At 41.3% G+C, this 22004-nt stretch overlaps 1 protein-coding gene across 3 annotated transcripts; it reads right to left on the minus strand.

The window, feature by feature from the left end:
- Nucleotides 1–208: 208 nt before the first annotated feature.
- Nucleotides 209–21696, minus strand: ATP1B4 (ATPase Na+/K+ transporting family member beta 4). Of its 3 annotated transcripts, none has more exons than XM_084870401.1 (8): nucleotides 21251–21696; nucleotides 16647–16905; nucleotides 10799–10927; nucleotides 10430–10534; nucleotides 7057–7253; nucleotides 6321–6377; nucleotides 4123–4218; nucleotides 209–3411 (listed from the first exon to the last, which is right to left on the minus strand). In XM_084870401.1, exons 1-8 carry the CDS (start codon nucleotides 21311–21313, stop codon nucleotides 3250–3252), a joined length of 1068 nt encoding a protein of 355 aa, XP_084726527.1. In that variant the 5' UTR covers nucleotides 21314–21696; the 3' UTR covers nucleotides 209–3249. The 3 variants fall into 3 exon arrangements, with proteins under 3 accessions (XP_084726527.1, XP_084726528.1, XP_084726529.1); XM_084870402.1 differs by having other exon boundaries at nucleotides 16659–16905; nucleotides 21251–21590; XM_084870403.1 differs by having other exon boundaries at nucleotides 7057–7205; nucleotides 21251–21590.
- Nucleotides 21697–22004: the final 308 nt, after the last annotated feature.

Below are 22004 nucleotides of genomic sequence, written 5' to 3' on the forward strand. Positions count from 1 at the left end.
AGTAGTCTTCTGAGAAACCAGAGCATGGAGACTGCAAAATAAAAAATGCTCAGAATGAAACAACTTAGTTTCATCCTCTCGTGGCTAAACCCCAAGAGTTGAAAAAAGGTGGGGGGAGAGAAAGTATTAAATTAATGGGCTGTCAGTTGTCAAGTTTTCCACCTACATAGATGCCCAATATTCCAGTGGGAAAATCAGTGGTACAGTCTAGAAAGAGGAAATCATACGCTTTTAAAAAATCTATTTATTGTTGTCAACAAGTTACCAAGACAATACTAATATTTTCTACATGAAGATTCCCAGAAAATAATGCCTAAGAGGTTACTTTGGGAAAATGATTTCAAAGAGGGGAGGGTTGAAAATCACATGTCTAAGCATGGACAAAACCATGAAGGCATTTTGAAGTAGTATTTCTCATTGACAATCAAGTAAAACCAAGTGCATTTCAAATAAATTGTATACAGATAAAACACTGGTATAGCACAATGTGGGGGACTATTTGAATTAATCAACTACAAGTTATTGAACTGTTAAAATTCAATTTAATAATGATTACATTATAATATCCAATTCTGTATTTAAAAAGGTATTTGTTTATGTCCCAGCTGACAACCCAAACTATCCTAGTACTTTTCAACATTTATTTGAAACTGTGGAAACAATGGGTTTCATTGAATGAGAAATACTGTATGACAAAAGATTCATAATTCCTTGTTTGTTTAATAGTTAACATATTTAACAGGATAATGTATTATGTATAAACTATAGCACCAGTAGTTGAATTCCTGTAAAATGTTAACTATTATAACTCAAATTTGACATACGTTTTAAAATGTTGGGGATATCATTCAATGGTTTTTAAAAAGATGGTACTTCCTGGTAAGCAGCAGCTCAGAGTAGAAAGAGCACTGGACCTGGAGTCAGATGCAATGCAGGTTGTTTTCCCTAAATGCTCTCTAATATCCTTTCCAGATTTAATGTGATCTTTTACTACTGAATCTTGAGAGTTTATTTGAGGTGATTTTTAAATGGTTTAAAAGTTATTGTCTTTATGTGTCTTGTCTGATTTTTGTTGAGGTTAGTTTTTAAAATCGAGTTTGGTAAGAAAGTGTTGGGAGGAGACAGTTTTATTGTTTTTCGTATTTTCCACGGATCTGCTGTCATATATCTTCTATTACTTCTTAATAGTGGTCAACCCCCCTCTACTCTGTTGTTAAGAGTTGGCAGAAATTGGAAAGTGTCTGGGAAGAAGATTCCAAAGAGCAGCAGCCTTTCTGCCACAAAGCCAAGAGAAAAACACTATCTGAGAGACTACATTGGTGTGATGTGTTTACATAACTGGCTCTAATTCCCAATATTAAATAGCTTAGAATTTCTTAAGAGAGTTCGCTTAAGAAAATCTTGCTTTTGTTCTCAGATTTCCTTCTCCCCAACCCAACTAGTGTTTACATCTCCACACCAATATCTGACCAATAGAAATCACAAGCCTAAAATGTCCAAAATTTATCTCAACATCTCCCTCTCCAATACTGCTTCTCTCTTGTATTCCCAGTCATGGTCAACAGTATCACCATCTCACTGGCTCTAGCCAAGCTCAAAACCTCAGAGTCATTCTCGACTCTTCTTTATCCCTCATTGCCCATTCCCCAGTCTTGTTCGTCTCCAATCCACTCTTCACATTATGGCTGCCAAAGTGCTCTTTCTAAAATGCAAATATGGTCACAGATATTCCTTGCTTTAATGACTCCTTTTCACCTACTGGATAAAATGAAAAGTCCTCTTTTGGTACCTGCATACCTCTCTAGCCCAACTCCCGGTCACCCCCTGCCATTTCCCTGAGCCCTTTATACTCCAATGACATGAACTGCTCACAAATAACCAAACACACCATGATCTTTCCTGATTGTGACTTTGCATGTGAAATTTCCCCTGCTACTTTCTCAGCTCAAGTTAGTAACTTTTCCTCATGTTCCAATAGCATATCCACATATTAGTTTTAGAACTGTGGTCACACTATACTGTAATTATTTCTTCACTTGTTTGTTTTCAGTACCAAACTACCAGTTCCTTTTTGAAAAAAAGGTAAACATTATAGAGTAGTTTCAGACTCTGGATGCTTCTAGGTGGCATTTAAGCTAGCTTTGGATCCTGAGACACTACACTATTCTCTAATGTTCACTTCTTCTTGTCCCATCTCTCCCCCTCCTGGAGGTGTTAAGAAGCAGTGGCCAAAGATATGACAAAGCAGCTGGGCTGATCAATAGCCTGGATAAACATCTGCTTCATATCATTTTTAAGCAAATGAAAATCTGACTAATGGGTCTTGAATTAGGGTTTCCTGTAAGAAGCTTTCTGTCTTATAATGTATCAGTTGCAGACCATGATTTCAATCCCTAGAGCTGTAGCTGGGGGTCAACACACACCTCTCATGGTCTCAAAGAACATCACACTACTGTCAAATAGCCCAAAAGAAATAGTGGGTAGAGATTTTCTTCTTTGTTCTCTCCTCTTCCTGAAGCTGAGACAACCCTGTTTACAGGAATGTTTGGGTGATTGTACTGTAGATTGAGGAATCAAATACCAATCATATCCACATAATAGGTATTCTCCTCAATTGCAGTGGGCCTTGCCTCCCCCCCCCCCAAAAAAAAAGTCATAAGCAAAGTCTTCATCTCTATCCAGAGCAATATCCAGTTAGCATGCTTTCAGTTGAAGATACCCTAGTCTTTGAATCAGTATTTAGTTGCCCACATGAGACAGGATATAGAATTTCTTAAGTATCATGGCCCTAGATATATTCTGGGTTGGTCTAACTGGTGATTCCCACAGAAGAACCTTGTCAAGCAGGTTATCGTCCTAGTTGGGAGGAATCTCACCTCTAAAAACAACAACGTTTTAGAAAACAATGAATTTATAATCATCATAGAAATTCTCCTTCATGGCTACTGTGAATTGTATCATATACTATGTTTGTACTACACTGAGATTTCTAGCAGCAAGAATGGATTTTAGTTTTAAGTGGGGGAAAGGAAATTAATATAATCTGTCATCAGGAGAAACCACCTTTAAAAAAATCAAATAGTTCCCACAATGTCATTTTATACATATGTCAAAGGCAAGGAAAGAGGATCTGCTCTTAGATGTCCAACTAGCTGTGTCCTGATTTGAAGAAAAAGAATTCAGGTGCTACCAAGGATAACATGAAATAAAACAGAAATAGAACTGGTGGGTGTGACCCCTCTGATATTCTTAAGTTTCTATGTTCAGAGTAAAGATTATCCTGCCCACAAAACGGTCATTGATGACATCATTTATGATGCCTTTGCCCTTCAGTTGGCACTGCACAGGCACCGCTTGGTTCTTCACCACGTCTGTAAAGTGCATTGCCACCAGTGGGGAGGTGTAGTTAACCTGTAAATGGAAGAACAATTAATTCTAAGTGTGAAAAGGGGTGGCTGTGTGGGAGAGTGATAGGATGGAAGTGATCAGTGCAGGATGGGATATCCTCCAAAAGAGAACTGAGTAAATCCCATGATTCTAAGACACAAATGGCTAAAGCAAATGACATGCTCTCTCTGCTCTCAGGCAGCGGGGAAATTACATATTTCTCTCGTAAGTCACTGTCAGATGTCTGATTGTCCTCTGGGGAAAACCAATTCTAACTCAGTATGGTATGATTTCCTGGATATCAATCCATGAATCAAATGGGAACTATCTGTCAAGTCTCAATGCTAGAGAAGAAGCTTTCACTACCCGAAGGCCTCAAATGGGAGGAAGAGGGAAGGGAGATTGTTGGGCATAATTTAGTGCAATGGCAGTGATTTGTTTGCTCCTGGCTCTGTCACAATGCTACATGACATTGAGCAAATCACTTCCTCTCAGAACCCTAGTTTGTCTATCTGTAAACTGAGGGACTTAGACCACACTATATCTGAAACTCCTTTAGATATGGAAAGGAGTACTTATGATAGGAATTGATAGAGTGGGCTCCTGGTCTTGGCCAGCAGCTATTCACCTTTCTGTTACTACTACCTACTCCCTAACTCTCATAGATCCCAGCCAGCTTTTCCTTTGCCTCTGAGCCCTTTTTGACAGCAAAGACAGAAGGGGATACAGGCTTACGTGAGTCATTTTGCCGTAGTAAGGGTAGTAGCGGAGGTCAAAAGAAGCCGACTCTGGGTAGTAATTGATGGATCGGATGTCGTTTTCATCACCTCTCTGTAAGTAAAAGCAGGCATACATGGGGTGCTGGGTCACTTGGTTGGAGCCTGAGCTAAAGGGACCTATGCCCCAGGTGAAATCACTGTGAGACCCACAACCACCTCTCCCAAGAAGACCATGGAAGCAGAATGAAACAGAGCTCAACCCAGAACTATCCCCAGAGAAGCATTTCCAGGGAGAGATTGTGCCTTGGCTTTTCAGTTAAAAAAAATACTGACTAGAAGGCCAGAACTTAGGAGGCTGAAGGTGTTCAGTATGGCTCTGTGCTGGCTCCTAGGAGACCCAGACAGAAGGGCTCCAAGGGGCTTGAAGTACCTGGTGCTGCTCTGGCAAGAGGACTTACCAGGCGAGCCCTGCCAAAGGAATCATATGGGCCTGGCTCCCGATGTTGGACTTGGGAACTGAGGCAGCTGTAAGCTGGAACATGTTTATTAAATCCCACCCACAACAACTTACTCATTGTGGATTTGGTTCTGTTGGAAGTCAGACCAGGTACACAGGGATACAGCCTATAGTTGGCTCACCTAAACTCACATTCTCTGTAGTGCTTAATTACAGTAGGTGAAGTCAAGAGGATAAGCAAGTGGGGCCCAGTACTAGATTAAATAAACAAGTCTTCCCTCATTATATCATGCCAGGATTGCCCATTCTGCCTATGCATTAGTCTTGCCCTGAATAATAGAAGTCTGGGGGCTAATAAGGGACAAATTATGTGTCACTTCTAGGAAATCACTCACTAGGCCATGTGATGACTTCTGTCAATATAGTATAATCGTTCTTAACATAAACAGCCTTCCTTAATGTATTCTAGTGATTACCTCATCCTGCTTGATTTCCACAAGTGGGTGTAGATTGGCCAGTATTGATTATTATAGAATGCATAAAGACCCTTAATATTTTTTAAAATAAAAAAAAAACATTTTCAGCAAGGTTTGATGTAAGCTGAAAAATGAATGGCTTCCATTCAATTAATACACTACTCTCAGACATAGTTGGTCTTTATGATTTATTTACATATTCTTCTAAAGGGATATGAAATTCATTTTTGTGAATGGTAGGTGGAATCAATTCTACTAGTTTATGGTCATGCCTTGCATGTGTATATATTTATTTACACATACTCACGTGCATGTGAACAAAATTAATATTTTTCTACCTGTTCACCTGGCAAACACAGCCTGATCTTTCAAAGCTCGTCTTCAGCATCACCACCCTCCACATGGAATCAACCTTTCCCTAGTCAAGGCCCTCACTGCACCTTTCATAGCACCTATAATATTTGACTGTCCTGATTTCAGGGAGTTATATTTATCTTTGCACTCCCAACACCTAGCAAAGTACCTGATCTATAGTAAGTTATCAATAAATGCTGCCTTTACTGCTTTCTGATCTGCCACCATCAAGACTAGGGTTTTGAGCTGTATTTCTAGTACTGAAAATGGCATTACCTGGCTTCACACAATTGCAAGGCAATTGTCCAGGGCTTAGGGTACAGTTGGTGCTGTCAAACAGGAGGGAGCTACTGCCAATTTAAGAAGCAAATCCCAGATCTAGGGCTTTTTCTTACAAAGGAGCTAATTGGGGCAGATGAGATAGGAGTTAATGGTCCCTCCAAGGACAGTTAATTAGCATATTAATGGAGTTCTGTTTACACTCCCTTGTAGTCATTTGTTATTGCAACACCAGTGCCCTGACCATTGCTACAAAAAGTGAAATTCAGTTTTAAAAGCAGGGACTAATGACTCTAAGGAAAGCTGTTTGTTTAGTTCAAAGAAACAAGTAATTAGAGCAAAACCCAAAAGTGTAAACAGAATCCCAAGTAATGACTTGGCGCATTATTGTTCCCTGCTGTGGCCCTTAGCTGAGGTTCAGTCTTCGGCTTTCACAGGTAAAATCAGCACACACCGCAAACACATAGGAAATTAATAGTTTCTGGAAATTGGGAGGCTTGAAGTTACTAAAGGGTGGTGTAGTTTTGAAAAGTTTAACCCTTTCCCTAACTCGTAGTCAACCATCCATGGTAAAGCCTTGGAAGGTATGAGCCACCATTTTGCATGAAATAGATGTGCTAGCAATGCTTACTCAAAAAGTCATTTTACCTGAACTTTGCAGGAAACTTTCACAGGATCTCCAAGCTCAGGACGAAAACCTACAATCTGTCAAAAGAAAATCAGAGTGTTTAAAAAAAAAAAAAAAAAAAAAAAAAGAAAAAGAAAAACACATTTGACAGTAAAAATGGGGCTTTTATAAATCCCCTCTGAGTCATCCCTTCCTAGGCATAAGCTTAATGTATTCTGCCCTCTCACAAATGATACAAAAAGCAAAAAATGTAAAATATCTTTAGAGCTGTGCAACTCAGCTTCCACCTTGTATTTGTGCCTGACATTCATAGAGTGGTAACTGCAGTAAGATAACCCTGAAGGTGTAAATAACTTTCTGGCTTTCAATAAGGGAGTGCCTGGTAAGACTTTGCCACACCTCTAAGACATGGCAGGAGAGAAGAAAAATGCATTTATTGTGATATGGGAATTGTCCCTCACCCCACCCCATGTCAACTTTTTGTTCCAAACAACTCAGGATATCATTCCTGACAGAGAGCATCAAAGTGGGGAGGTTTGGGGGTGTGGGAGAAGAATGGAAACAGGGAATGTCCAAGGAGAAAAAAGAATTATTGCTTGATAGTTTGTCCGGTTGTTTATATTACTGATGCTGTCAGTAAAAATGGCAAAAATGGCAATGTGTGAAGACAGAGCCCAAGAGAAATGGAGTGTCCAAAGCCCTCCTACTTATAGCCAGCTTATCCACTTATAGCGAGAGTGTCAAGGGCCAATATACCCGGTTCATCTTTAGAAGAATGCAGGGCTGTCCAGTAGAGTAGCCAAAAGTAGGGTCTTCCAGGCCAGAGCAATTCTTCAGGAAGGAGCGCTTAAATTGGCAGGCCTTCTTGTCCTCATCTTCATTTCCATCTTGGATGAAGTACTGCCCTGGAGGACAATCTATATTCATTTCCTCTTGAAGACTGTCATTATAACCTAAAGTGTGTGTGGGTAGCAAGGAGACATGTTAGATGGGTGCTATATGGGAAGACCATGTTTTCAGTAGTCCTCCTTCCTAGTTTCCTTTCTCCAGCTTGCTTGTGCTCCTCTGAAAGCCTGTTCAATCTGTCCTAGGCCTTGTGACATGTCATCAGGTCAAGGCCCTTCATCAGCAACATGTCTCCAGGACACTTTCTAGGATATTCCCTCAGCCCACTTTGATTGACTGCCCTCTTGCTTCCTCAGAACTTTTGGATATCCATCTCTGGGTCACTTTATAACTTCTACTTTTCATGATTTCTTTTCAGACATGGTAAATTTTAAATGTGGAACTCTACCTCTTCTACTTCTGGGAGAAGAATAGGTATATAGTAGGCAGATTTTGGAGGAGGGAATGGATCAGGTCAAGGCCTGGCATATGAGGCAGCAAAGCTCCTGCATTAAATCTCTTTAAGCTCAGCCTAAGAAACATATCCCTTTGAAGTTAATGAGAGGCACCTGATGCAAGAGAGAGAGAAGTGTGTGTTGTGAGACAGGTAAAGGGGGAGGAAGAAGAGGAGAAGGAGGAGGAGGCGGAGGAAGAGGAGAAAGAGGAGGAGGAACAGGAGGAAGAGGAGAAAATAAAAAAGTTCCTCATTCTTTACAAAGAGAAGTTAGCACTGCAAAATAGAATCTTAGGTTGAAAGTCAGAAGTCAATAACAACCATAGTATCTCCATTGAGAGGGTGAGGGGGTGAGATCTTCTGGACCTGAAGCAATGTAAGTGTCTCTTTACATTGAATGGAATGTAACATGTGTCCAAGGTACTCTTGTCAGGGAGAGATCTGAAAGGGGTATCTATGAGCTGACTTTTTGGGTTACTAGATGTCATAGATCTAGGTTTTGGAAGTTACTGCATTAGTTCAAATTTGGTTCTAAATGATAATGTTAGTCCTGTTAGATCTAGCCCCTGTGCATTCATCTTCCAAGTAGCTCAGTTTTTCAGAGAAGATTGTGTATCTATAATCTACCAGAGGTAAAACTCCAAATGTACTTCTGGATCTTCATCTAGACATGTTGTAACCTGGGTATTTTTAGGAAGCAACTGGGAATTTTAAATATGTTCCAGTTATGGCTAAGCCTTTATTATTCCTCAGACAAAGCTACATTCAATTCAAGGTTTTGCTTTAATCATTTTTTAGAGCAAGAACTATGTTCAGACGAAAACGGTTTGGCTCAATGGATAGAGCATTGGCCTGTGGACTGAAAGGTCCCGGGTTTGATTCCCGTCAAGGGCATGTACCTTGGTTGTGGGCACATCCCCAGTAGGGGGTGTGCAAGAGGCAGCTAATAGATGATTCTCTCTCATCGATGTTTCTAACTCTCTATCCCTCTCTCTTCCTCTCTGAAAAAATCAATAAAATATATATTTTTAAAAGATTTTAAAAAAAGAACTATGTTCAATAATAACTTTCTAAATAAAAGCTCTAATCATGTGCTCATTGTTTCTCTTGAGGTAGTTCCATAAAAAATAATGTGACATGGGCATGACCCGTATTGCAAAATCCCAGTCCTCGTGGGAATGAAATTGATACTGTGGGATTTCTATTTCAGAGATGTGTTCCTTTTAAACAGGGCACATTATCTATGCTTAGAAATAACAATAACAACAACAACAAAAAAATGCTTTTCTTAATGTTCCCCACCTCTATCATCAGGTCAGAAGTGGTATTTCTCCACCTACTAGCTTCTCAGGAATTTCCTCAGCAGAGATCCCAGCAGTACATTTGCAATAGCTCACAAGCATTTTGAAAGTAAAGAAGATATTGTGCTGGCTATGATGTCCAAGACATTTGAGGGGCCAAAAATTGAACTGCATGGACTCAGAAAGAACCCAGCCATTTGAAACTTAGTTACCCAAAATAACACCAGTACTACTGATACAATGCTGAGTTTCTAATTCTTAACCATATGCCAACAGCAAAGAATTATGAAAAGCAGCACTTCTCAAGCTTTAATAGTCATACAAAGTGACCTGTAGATCTTGTTAAAATGCAGGTCCTGATTCAACAGGTCTGGGGTGGGCCTGAGATTCTGCCTTTCTAACAAACTCCAAGGTGATGCTTATGTAACTGGTCCCTGGATTACACTTTGAGTACTAAGGGTGTCAAGAAAACGGATGTGGGTTTAAACACTGGTTCTGCTAGGAGACTTTGATCATGTTGCTCCTCCTTTCTGAGCGGCAGTTTTCCCATTTGTAAAATGAGACAATACACTCTGCTATGCAGGGTTAAAATTAAATGACAAAATTTATTCATTTAAAGAACACTTCCTATCACATAAGAAATTGTTTTCCTCTTAATTCAGTCCACATTCTACTGGGCACTCCCACTTCACCCCCTCCCATTTCAGCCAGGCCACGCCAACGAAATTAGTCTAACTGGATTTTCTCTCAGAAATCACAGGTCAACTCACTAGAGCTCCTCTTTCATAGATGGATAAATACAGAGGTTGTGTGCTCTGTTCAACTCTAACCAAGCTGCTACCTCAGTTTTCACCCTGTGGAAGGGCTTTTCAAAAAGCCATTCACTAGTTACTGAAAATGTATATGATGACACTACAGACATAAGCATCTTAAAAACACTTCTGATTAAAATGTAGGAGTGACTGTCACCCAGAGTTGTTTTTTTTTTTTTTTTTCCTTCTCTCTAACTCCCTCTGGAATGCTGTTAAATAAAGACCCTTGCTTTATTACTTCAAGATGGCCCATCTCCAAGAAATGAATTATCTTACCTTGAGAAAGTGTAGGAGATAGAGACCTTCCAGTTCTGCAGAACATTCTTCTTTTCTCACCACTACCCCCCCCCCAAATTATATTTTAATAATCTATCATTATTGAGCTGTTTGGATGTGCCCAAGTCATAACTAGGTGCTATAGGGTGTTAAAGAAAAGAAGACAGGTTCTCTGCCCCAATTGACTTATCAGATTGCTGGAAAGTTGGCTTATATGTTTTCAAGGAAACATACAACCATAAATTAGAGCAGTTTTGAATGTATCTACAGGTTCTGAGGGAGATGCAAGGTAAGAAAAGATCAGGATGGGCTGGGGTTAGTAAGAGTAGGTCAGGTGAATTTTTAATTCCCACCCAGAACCTTTCCAAAGAGATTTGCACCATTCAGAGGAATTTACTTACCCTGGAGAAAGCCATTTAGGCTAATCACATAATGCTGCCAAGTGTCAGGTTCAGAAACGTTGAAGTTGAAGTTAAGGCTATGGGCGAAGGGTCTGATCATAACTCCTGGCAATGAAAACAGGTCTTGGATATATTAACCCATTCTTGGGATAATTTTTTTTTTGGTATTGATTCCCATGAAACCATTTCCCCCCAGGCAATCAAAATGAAAAGGATCATAATTTGCCAAGTACCAATTTACTTTTACTCTTAATAATTGAATCCCTAAGTCATTACTGGGAAGAGCCAAAGTTAATTGAGGCTGAACATGCTGTGCAAGCAGATTTCTGTCCAGCAAGTTCTGATAACACAGGGCATTTGGGCACTCACCAGGAGGCTTCACCCTCTCAGTGAATGTTGGCATGTAAGGACCGATGGTCAGAAATAGCGTGTACATGCAGAGAGTGATCACAGCAGCCAGGGAGGCGTAGAAGAAGAAGTAAATGACTAAGATCAAGCCTGCAGAACAATCAGAGATGAAAGTGGTCAGTGCTTGCCAACAGATTCTGCATCCTCAATTGAATTTATGAACCAGAACCAATCCAAACATATGAGATGTGGTTTTTTGCTTGTTTGTTTGTTTGTTTTGCCCCAGATTCAGTATATCCTTCCTTGCTCATTTAGATTTCAAAAATTTGGAATCGGTGAGAATTGTGTCTTTGATGGAAGGGCTTGCTGAGCAAATGATAACAATGAACAAGATTACAGAATAGAGTTTAAAGTACTGCAGTGAGTAAATTGCTTAGGAGTTCTCTGGGCAACAGTTGATGTCCTAGGCACAAATCATTCTTCACTAATCATCAAAGCAGGTGCCCTGGAGAGTCCTAGAAGCTTGGTTCCAGTGATTATATGTATTTACAATGGATGGAAACAGCATTTATTTCCACATAGCCTATAAGTCAAACTTTTGATTAATTTCCATGGGATTTCCCCTAATCAAGGTAAATTGAAGTTTCACCTACTTATTTTATATCTTATTCATCTTTAGCAAAAGTTTAAATGGCTCTGCTTTTCAAAAGGAATACTAACACAAGACAGGAAAGGGAAGAGTAGGAAACTATCCTTAATTATTGACACTTGCTACCTGTGAGTTTTACCTGTGAGCCTGGGCAAATTACAGAACCTCTCTGAACCCAAGATTCCTCATAGGTAAAATGGGAATAAGGTTAGCACTTACCTCATATCCTTCTTCATATTTGTATCAGTACAGTAGTCCCCCTTATCCACGGTTTTGCTTTCTGTGGTTTTAGTTACCCACGGCCAACACCATGGTCCAAAGATATTAAATGGAAAATTCCCAAAATAAAAAATTCATAAGTTTTAAATTGTGCGCCATTCTGAGTAACATGATGAAATCTCACACCATTCGGCTCCATCCTGCCCAGGACATGAATCCTCCCTTTGTCCAAGCTATCCACTCTGTATATGGTACCCACTCATTAGTCACTTATTAGCTGTGTTGGTTATCAGATCATCTGTCACAGTATCACAGTGCTTGTGTTCAAGTCACCCTTATCTTACTAATAATAGACACACATGTAAATCGACCATACTTCTTCTACACCACCAGCCAATCAGGAGTCACATGCAAATTAACCCAACAAAGATGGTAGTTAATTTGCATACAAAGGCCCCGAGTGATGGGGGTGGGACACTTGCATCATCGCCATGGCAACGATGCAGGTGTTCTGACCCACCCCAGTCTCTCAGGGCCTCTGGGCAGCGTGGGAAGGTGGGGCCAGAGTGAAAAGGTGGTGCCAGCAGCCAGGGAAAGGAAAGCCATTTCTAGCACCAATCTTCATGTATCAGGCTTCTAGTTTTATTTAATAATGCCACATTCACATAACTTTTATTATAGTATACTATTATAATTGTTCCATTTTATTATTAGTAATTGTTACTGTGCTTAATTTAAAAATTAAACTTTATCATAGGTATGTATGTACAGGAAAAATTTTAGTATATGTAGGGTTCACATCCACTGGGGGTCTTAGAATGTATCCCCTGAAGATAAGGGGGACTACTGTATCTGAAATTCACTCTTTCCTTATATCTTATCCTGACCTTACTACTTCCTAACTATTTAATCTTAGACATCTGAACCTCAATTTTCTCATATGTAGAATGAGGACAATAATAGAACTTGAATAATGCACATAAATAGCATAGCACTGCCTGGCAGATACCAAGTATTCTATAAAGAGCAGTCTTCATCATTACTATTATTAATATTATTATTACTATAGGACCAGAAGCATAACTGTGTGAATTCCTCCTCTGTGGCCTATATTAGAATTAAATTTGCAGGATTAGGCAGCACAGAGTAAGGTAAATAAGAGTGAAATTATTGCTGAGAAGCTCTTTCCAAGTCCTCCTTGGGCTCTTTCAGCCAACAATATCTGGCTCTGCTCATAACGGAGACATGATGTTGGAACTACACATTTGAACTGAATCATGAACCAGAAACTGGAACAAACCACATAACTTTGCTATACCGAAACCCAATTCCAAATATTAATTTTTTAATTGAACCGTGAACCAAAAAATTAACCAAAAATGATTGGAAAAGAAGAAAAAAATCCTTAGTAATTCAACTAGAAATGGAATGTTTATGGTTTATAAGATAAACTAAAGCAGAACTGGAACATGAATGCATTGATTCAGCTGGAGTCCCTGGAGAAGAAATAGCAACACCTGTGTGCCTGTGATACTTGGCTACTGACCAGTGGCTGTCCTAATAGGATGTGCCCTATGCCATCTCTTCCATTCCTTTACCCTCATCCCCATCCTAGGATAGATCAACAGCTGAAGCCATGCTCAAGGACTGGAATACTTAGTTTCGTGGATGTAAGGAATGCAATAGAATACAGGTAAACTCCCTTGGAAACATCTTCCTTCCTGCCTACGATGTGTGGCCAGGAAGCTGTAGATGGGAGAATGGCACTAGCAATGAGTCCTCTCAGCCTTAACCAGGAGTCTGTGCCCTGGAATCTCAGCCACAGGCAAAACCAAGCACTATATCCATCTGAACTCATTGACCCCATCAACCCTTTATACTCTGGACATCCAAGTTTTAATTGGCCACTCCTGTAGGTAATCCAAAGCTCTATTCTGAATGCTCCACCCAAACATGGGTAGACCTGGATATCTTGGATAGACTAGGTACCCATAATCACAACTCTTCACTCCTCCCACCAAAACACCCTCATCAGTTCCTGAGGCTCTACCCAATAGGGCCTTGCTCATTGCTACAGTTCATGAAGATGGTTCAGTATTCTGGCAAGAGAATGAATCCTAGTATTCATCCAATCTGGGTTTGACTCCCAGTACTGCCACGTAGAGAGCGCCTGTCAAGGCACATGGGCATTTCTTTATTGTCAGCTGAATCCAGTGGTGTTGGCAAAGCCATATCCTGGAAACACGATTTTCCCAGGTGCCAGGGGATGGGTTTTGTTATTTAAACCCAGCCAAGCACCAGGAATGAATACGACTTGGGGCCCACGCAAGAATGCACATAATCTCCTTTGTCTTGACTTTTAGTAAAACTTCTCATTTTTTGTTGTATAAAATAAACACACTGTATTGGCTCAGGGTCACTGTCTCTGTCCCTGTCCATGTCAGAGGACAGTGGTCCCGCTCGGTCCTGGCTTTTTCTTTCTATTTCTGTGTCTGCCTCTTCCTTTCATTTTCTCAATCCCCAGCCACCCCTACTCAGGAACTGGACTGCTCTCTAGCCACGCTGGACACAGAAAAGAGAGAAATATTTACGCTGCCACTTATTAACTCTGTCACTTTAAACAAATTACTTACCCTCTCTAAGCCTGTTTCTGCATCTGTAAAATGGGGATAATATTACTACCTCAAATGGTTCTTATCAGTATCCAATGAAATATTATGTAGTTCCTGAGAATAGAGCTTGCCCAGCTACCAAAAGAAAAGTTCATCTAAAACCCTAATATGCAAAAAAGACCAAATGGTGGAACAACCGAACAACTGAATAACCAATCACTATGACGTGCACTGACCACCCAGGGGCGCATGTGAAACATGACGGGCATCTGCAGCAGGCAGCAGAGCACGGAACATGGCAGGTGTGGGCCGCAGTGGGGTGGTGGAACAGGTGAGCAGGAGCGCCAGACCAAGGTGGGGTGCAGGTCACTGTCATGGGGTGGGAGTCTGGGAGTTACTGAAAATTCTTTGTTCCCCTGTGCCACAGTCCCTCCTGGTGCTTGTACCTGCTGGCCCCACTCCCATCTGTTGCACCAGCCCCAATCACTCTGCAGGGTCAGCAGGAGTGAGTGGGGCTGGCACTGTTAGCATGTGGGAGCAGTGGCGGCAAGAGTGGGACTGCAGGCAGACAGAGGACCAGTGGCTGCAGTGGGAAGGTCCAGATGGGGGCAAGGAGGATGGGCCAAGACCCGTCCCTGTGCCCACCACAGCCTTGAGATCCACAGTTCCTTTTAAGGTGCACAAATTCATGCACTGGGCCCCTAGTACTAGTGGGTGATTATGTTGGTCATGTTTCTGTACAAGCTCAAGTGGACACCTAGTTCTCAAGCAAGAGGGCAACAAGGCATATGCTTGGTGGCAAAAACATTTGGATCACTATTTTCCCTTTGCACAGGGGTAGCTGAACAAAAGAAGCCAGAACTCCTGGACTGTCCTTAGACCTGCACCCAGAGGCCTGGATACGGCCTACTGTGCAGTGTCCCCATTGCCATATCTTCCCTGGGCTCTTGTACCTTCCTCCCTCATCCCTACTTACTGGCCTATCACTTCTCCACGGGAGCAATTTGAATAAGCTCATCTGATTAAGTTCCAATTGATGGCTACTTGGGGGTTAATGTAGGGCACCCTCTCCCAGAGTCACACTTGCTTTTCACAAGGCCTGATTTTCCAGTCCTCTTTAGGCAAGGGAGAAACAGCTGTGCCCCCTTTTGAGCCCCAGTGAGTGTCCAGCATTTGTTTGCAGCTTCAGAATGTTGGAATGTTCCCTGAATGGTACATTTGTTCCAGTAGAGCGTTTGAGGGATATACAGGGGTGGGGTTGAGAACTGAGGAAGGGTGAAGGGAGGTAGATGTTGTTTAGAGTCCCACACTTGCTATTCCTAATTCCAGGAAGCAGGACTAGCTTCACCCTGACTGCACCCTCATTGAACTGAATTAGAAACATAAATGATGAGGGAGAGAATTCTCAGCCAAAGGGCCTCTAGAAGGCATGACCATCAACTTCAGCAACTTTGGCACTAGGGAACTCTTATTTCATCCATGGTGTCCTCTATTTTTTTTCTTCTCCAAACCAGCAGCTGCTCTTTTTCTGGGCTGCACAGAACAGTGTGGCAAGTGTGAATTTGACCACAGGCAAAATCTCCTGAGGAGAAGGCTCAGCACTAATAGTTTAAGAGGTGAGTAAGACCCTGGGAGAGGAGTGCTGGGGAAGTTGTGAAGTGGGAAGTGGTGGCAGCATGTTGTACAAAGAGGAAATAGTAAAAATGTGACTCCTCTATTAATCAAGTGATTTGGGGGCTCAGCCTTAATCTCTAGAAATTATCCTTTCAAACATAATTTCTCTGTGTACATCATGGGAGTGTAAACCACCAAAAAGCTGGGTTTAGGGGCAGGCCTCTTTACTCTTTCTCTGACATTTCTAGGTGAAATTATGAGGCTTTATAAATCCTTGCTCAGGTTAGCAGGGATTTGAGTATCATATCCTCGAAGTAGTTTTCAGAGTACTTTCAACTTTACAATGATAACATCTTGTTGGAGCCTCAGGCTGATCCTGTGAGAAAGACAAGAAAAGGATTGTTCATTTGCTGGGTGAGGAAACTGAGGTTCAGTGAGGGGAAATGTAAACCCGAGGTCACACAGATGGAAGGTGACAGAGTTGGGACTTTAAAAAATGTCTGTGCTTTCCAATTCATTCTTACTGTCTCTCCGCATTGCAAATGTTTTTGAACCCAGTGGATTTCAGCCTTACAGTCAATTTTGTTCACCCAGTTGGAGTTTGTTCTGATGGCATCTGCCCATAGTCCAGACATATCCCTAAGCATTGATTCTTTTACATGATACCTAAGAAAAGTTTGCAGACAAGCCCATCCAACATATGGTAAACAAGTCCTGTACACCAAGCCAAAAGGAAAGGACATTTTAGTGGGGCACTGGGACAACTGGGACTTACTCCAACTCTGACCTGTTCGGGCCAGAGACATCCTTTTCTCTGGATCCCACAGGTACTCATTCATGATCTGCAATTTCCGCCACCAGGTGTTGCTTGTTGGCTGACCCTGACCCTCTTCCTCATTCTTTTCCTCCTCTTCTTTCACCTCATCTTCCTCCTCCTCTTCTTCCAAATTGTGTACCACCATCACTCGAGCCTCTTCTTCTGCTTCTTCCTCTTCATCTGCTAAGTAATTCTGATTCACTTCATCCTGATCATCCTGGAACAGCCACAAAACACAATCCCCCTCTTTGAAAAAAAATTTCCAGTGGCACAGTCCATCAGCCAAATATAAATGGAAAACGACTTAATATTTGGAGATGCTTCAAATTTCCACTTCCCCATAAACATACCCATTGTTACAAGAGATATTTTCTTTCTCTCTGTTCTTTTGAAAGAAATATCCTTTCTATGACCATTTTGATTCAATATTATTTCCATAGAGGTATAAGTTTTATTCTCGCGTTAGGTATTTGGGCTCTTCCTCCAGGACTGCTTGTGTCATTACTCTGTCCTGGGGCCTTGGCCTCCTGCTTCACTTTGTCTGGATTGTCAGGACAGAGCTGAGCTCAATGCTGGAGGATGGAGTAGTTTTAGATATTTGTGTCTATGATGGTAAATTATCAGTCCAAACTAGCTTTATTTTAACACCCTGTACACTTTCAGCTGCTCCACCTCACCATCCCAAGTTGTGGCTAAAAATAGCCTTGGATAGACATCAAGTGGAGAGGCCAACTGCTATACCCCTTCTCAAAATGTAGACTGCCTTACCAACTCCCAGCAGAAATAAGTGATGGGGGTGGGGGTTGCTATTTGCTGCTTCTCTGTCTGTTGCCAGGTCTGGAATTTCTTTCTATCTTAAGCTGATTTAAAACCTGAGGGCTAGTACCCCAACTGACACTTCCTTAGTCTCTCTCCTCCCAAACCCCATACACTAGGCAAAAATCTGGGCATGTAGTAAGTGCTCGGCACATATTCGTTGATTGACTGATTGCAGCCATTACTTGAGATGTGAAACTGTAATATTCTCTGAGTGGTTCTAAGGGGAAAAAAACCAGACTTCACCAAATGGTATTTAAAATGCCTCCCAGCCACAGGCCAGGGAGTTGGATCTTTGTTCTTTGTGGATCTGCCAAGGCTCATTGCAGCAGCAGAAAATGAGGTCGCCCTCCCTTCTCTCTAACTGTCCAAATCTGCAGAGTGGCGGGGCCTGTGCACCTGTTGGGTTGGATGTGTTGAATGATAGAGGCCAGGGGCTCCATGCTGCCCCCTCCCTGCTCAATTCCTCAAAGGCCATTTAGAGGACACTCAATTCTGCCATTCATGGGGAGGGGCCTCAGAAAATTTGATTGTTCAGAATCAATAAAAGTGATATAGAATGATAAGGCTCTACTCAGCATTCAGTCTGCCCAGCCCTATCTAACTCTTGATTATAAGCACTCTGAAATTACTCCCTAATTTGTTCAAATATGCAGCTTTATATCACACACTATATAGAAAATGATAGTGACCTTGTCCATCTGAGGCTCAAAGAGGGAACAGGCTCTAAACAGAGCCACATAGTAAGTTCATGATAGAATTGTCAGCCCCAGAACTTTTACCTCCTGATACCCTAGACAATAATGTTTCTCCTCCGTCACATTGAGCACAAGTGCCTAAAGGTGATTTAGCAGATTTATGGAGAACAATAATATGTTAGATTCTATGTTCCCAAAATATAGTAGGTACTTATAACTGAGGATTTCTGACTCTGACATGGACTTACACTGTAAGGCTTAGGAAAATAAACTCCATTATTCAATGTTGAATGGATTAAGAAAGTTCTTATATCTCACTTGGGGTGAACATATGTACACATTTGACCTCCCAAAATGTATTCTGAGCACCAGGGGCCAGTGTCTATATTCTAACACCTCGATGGTCCAAAGTCCACAGCTAGGTAACCAGTAGGTACTTAACAAATATCAATAACAACTGCCTGACTCTGGGGAAATGTTTTCACAGAGCTTTCACTCTAACCTCAACAGTCATGTAGACTGCATTGGGTAGTTATCATAGCCCCCACAGAATCTACTGCAACTGAAAATCTCAGAGAATTTAAAATGTAACATTTCATTACGGGGGAATTTATATTCCCTTTATATTTTCTGAACAACTTCCTTTTCTCTCCTTGTGCCTTTATGCCAGCCCTCCACCTCTGCTCCACAGAGGAGGCAGCTGGCCTTGACCTCAGCCTGATCTTATTTGTAGATATGAGCTCTCATTATAATCCTATTAAAGATGGCTTGTCATTAGAGCTTTACCCTCGAGGGAAGAATTAACCTTCTCAGAGCTGATTTCCCCATGGCTCTCAAGATGCCTCAGTATCAAGAACCTCAAATATCTTTTCCCACTCCCCTGCTTCTAGGTACAGGGGAACCTCATTATGTGGAAGAGAGGTGCTTTTGTGCAACTAACTATTTAACGGTATCAAGTAAGGAATCCTTTGGTAATGAGAGGGTCTGCTTTTGTCAGTTTCCTAAAGTGGCACTGCCCTCATGTGATAGTGTGAATGTGCTGGGATATAATAGTGGGTGTGTGCTGGGGCCATCATGTTGCCCTAAAAGGAAAGAGTCTGAAGGACAGAGGGTGGCTCCATTTTGAGAATTCTAAATATATAAACATATAAACAAATATATAAACAAGCAGTATGACCCAAAGGATAAATTTGTGTCCTGCATTGGGTAATACCCTGTAAACATTTGAACAATAGCCCATGGATACGGACAATAACGTAGGGAAGGCCTGGGGTAGGGCAGGGGCTGGGTGTAGGGGGGGAAAGGGGGAAAATGGAGGGCATCTGTAATACTGTTAATTATAGAAATAAATTTTAAAAATGATTTGTTAATTTTCAAAGAGAAATTAGCACACAATTATTCACTGCATCAAATAAATTTTAAAATTTTAAAAATTTAAATTTGATTGTGTTCTTTATAAAGAGCAAGATCCCCTGATGCATTGAAAATCCAAATTGGAACAAAACAGAAACAGACTCATAGATACAGAGAACAGACTGATGCTTGACAGTGGGGCAGGGTGTTGAGGGACTGGGAATAAAAGGTGAAGGAATTGGGATTAAGAAGTATGAATTGGTAGTTACAGAATAGTCACAGAGATGTAAATTATAGCATAGAGAATATAGTCAATAATATCATAATAATTATGTATGGGGCCAGATAGATAATGGAAATATCAAGGAACCACTCTGTAAAGTACATGACTATCTAACCACTATGTTGTACATATGAAACTAATACAGAAAATAGTTAATGTAAATTGTAATTGAAAAATTAAAATAATAAACAAGAAGAAAATACAAACCAGTTGACAAATCATCAAAATTACACAGAAAAGAAGTCAAATAAATAACAGTTATATATGTCCTACAGATTGTGACTGCTGTAAGAGCTGGAAGGAATTTTGAGATGTCAAAAGAAAGATTTTACAAATTGTAGCTGGAAAGTTAAGGGAAGCCCCTTTTAGGTGCATATAAGATTACAATACTTTATGTTTTCCTCTGCTGGTTGTTTTTACTTAACTCCCTGATTATATAAATGGTGATTCCCAAAGAAAAATGGATTAAGCTTTATCTCCTCCTGGGGCTCAGATAGAAATCCTCTTGGGGGGGGGAGATTTCAGAATAAACCCCTCTTCAAACAAGTACTGTGTGTGGCATGTATTAATGAATTATAACAAAGCAAATGTAAAAAAAACTCTGGGTTCAAAAAATATGCAATGCACTCTGGTGATAAATGTTGGCATCAAATTTGTGTGTGTGTGTGTGTGTGTGTGTGTGTGTGTGGTTGGGATAACAGGCAGGATAGCAATGGGTGGTGGGGGGTCAGAGGGTTGGGTAACTGCATACTGCAAGTATAACGGAAAGAGCACAAGATTAGAAGTGAGAAAACTTGCATTTTCACCTTGGCACTTCCACTAATTTTCAATCACTCCTGTGCTCTGAGCCCCAGCAGCCTTTTCTACATAATGAGGGGTTCTAGAGAAATGATGTTTAGGATTACTACCAGCTTCTATCTAGGATTCTATGATTTTAGCTATAGTTTGGAATTTCTGTACAAGAAATTTAGTAAAAGAGAAGCTGGGTTTCTAAGAAGCTACCACCAAAAGGGACCAAGACAGCTGAGTAGGCAGTGCCTTTCATTTCCTCTTCCCCTTCCCCTTCCCCTCTCTCTTGGTTAAATTTCCTGCTATCAGAATGAAACCTTTACTCCCAGACTCCAAAATGTTTATTCTAATTCTAAGCTCTGAAGAAAAATTTCCTCTCATTATCTAGCATCTTCCCCTTCCCTTATCTCTCTTCCTTAGGAAGAGAGGCTTCCTCTTTCAACCCAGAAATTTAAGGTAAAATGGAATGCTGGGAGTCACTGCTGGCTCTCGAAATTATGTGCTTCCTTAAACTTCACTGTTCCTGCCATCCCAAAGAGAAGAAGCCACAAGCCAAGACATACACAACCCCCACCCACCCCACTAAAAAGAAGTAGCAAAGTATTTTGTTCCCTGGGACTCACAAGTCTGTAGCGATAACTGTGAGGAAAGACCGGAGCCCTTCTGGACCGGAGCTGCCTCCTCATAGCTGTTCAGTGGGCAAAGGCGAAGCAGAGTCAGGCAAGTGGGTGAGAGTCCTGGAGCTTCTGCAGGAGACACTGGTTGCTGGGGCCACTTGCTGCTTAGTAAAAGTGAACCCTCCTGGCATAAGTCCTTCCCCAAAATAATCTAACATGCCCCTCTCTCATTGGTTGGCCCCTTCCCTGAATCAAAGGAAAGCCCTATGGAAAAGCAAGCTCATCATTACAGGGAGGGGGAGATATTCTGGGTCATAAGGATGAGCAACTCACGTCCCCCCAATTCATGTCTCTTCCCACCCCCTGCCCCTCTCTAGTGCCTGAGATACTTATGGGCCCAATGAAAATCTTAAATTGTGTTCTTCTCAATTGAGAGTTGGATATCAGTGTGTGCAGGAGGTGGGGCATGAGTGGGAGTTGGGGGTGAAGGGAGATGACCAAGAATAACTTTCTTTTTTCATAAGGCTGATCTCATGCAAAAGGATCTAGGGTGTCAGGAAAGATTCCCTTTGCTCTCCCCATCCCACACACACCAAGCCACTTACAATATTTATCCATGTCAACCCAGGAGCTCCTGAAAATGTAGATTATGGGTCCTGATTTTAGAAACCAGGCTTTACTTTTACCCCTCCCCACACCAGAGGGTCTTGAACATAAAGAAGCCTTTTTCTAGACCACATGTCAGAAAGGCCCCATCAGT

Source organism: Pipistrellus hanaki, assembly GCF_964339955.1.
Source record: "Pipistrellus hanaki genome assembly, chromosome: X".
Classification (NCBI taxonomy): Eukaryota; Metazoa; Chordata; class Mammalia; order Chiroptera; family Vespertilionidae; genus Pipistrellus; species Pipistrellus hanaki.